General features: G+C 58.9%; 1 protein-coding gene across 1 annotated transcript in view; it reads left to right on the top strand.

The window, feature by feature from the left end:
* The window catches only part of LOC119582190, a gene marked incomplete at its 5' end in the record, with an annotated part of 5,487 nt that extends 5,222 nt beyond the window's left edge, over nucleotides 1-265 (top strand). The window contains 1 exon segment of the mRNA XM_037930425.1: nucleotides 59-265. Coding sequence (XP_037786353.1) covers nucleotides 59-200 — 142 coding nt within the window.

The raw sequence follows: 265 nt of genomic DNA on the forward strand, positions 1-265 counted from the left end.
GGTTGCCCTCCCACTCTTCCCTCCTGCTGACAATCGCCCGCTTCCGCTTCCCGTGCAGCACGTCCCACAGCGCCGACCAGAACGACGTGTACGACGAATACATGACAGCCGAGTACTACGGCTCGACCTACGGCGACTGCGGACGCATCTATACCGGCTGCCCCCACTCCGTGCTGGACGCCGTGACCAGGATGTTCTGAGGGAGAGGCCGTGCCGAGAACACTCGCTGATTTGTTTGTTCATCTGTTAATTCATTAGAGCTTAG

This window comes from Penaeus monodon, chromosome 15 (assembly GCF_015228065.2).
Source record: "Penaeus monodon isolate SGIC_2016 chromosome 15, NSTDA_Pmon_1, whole genome shotgun sequence".
Taxonomy (NCBI): domain Eukaryota; kingdom Metazoa; phylum Arthropoda; class Malacostraca; order Decapoda; family Penaeidae; genus Penaeus; species Penaeus monodon.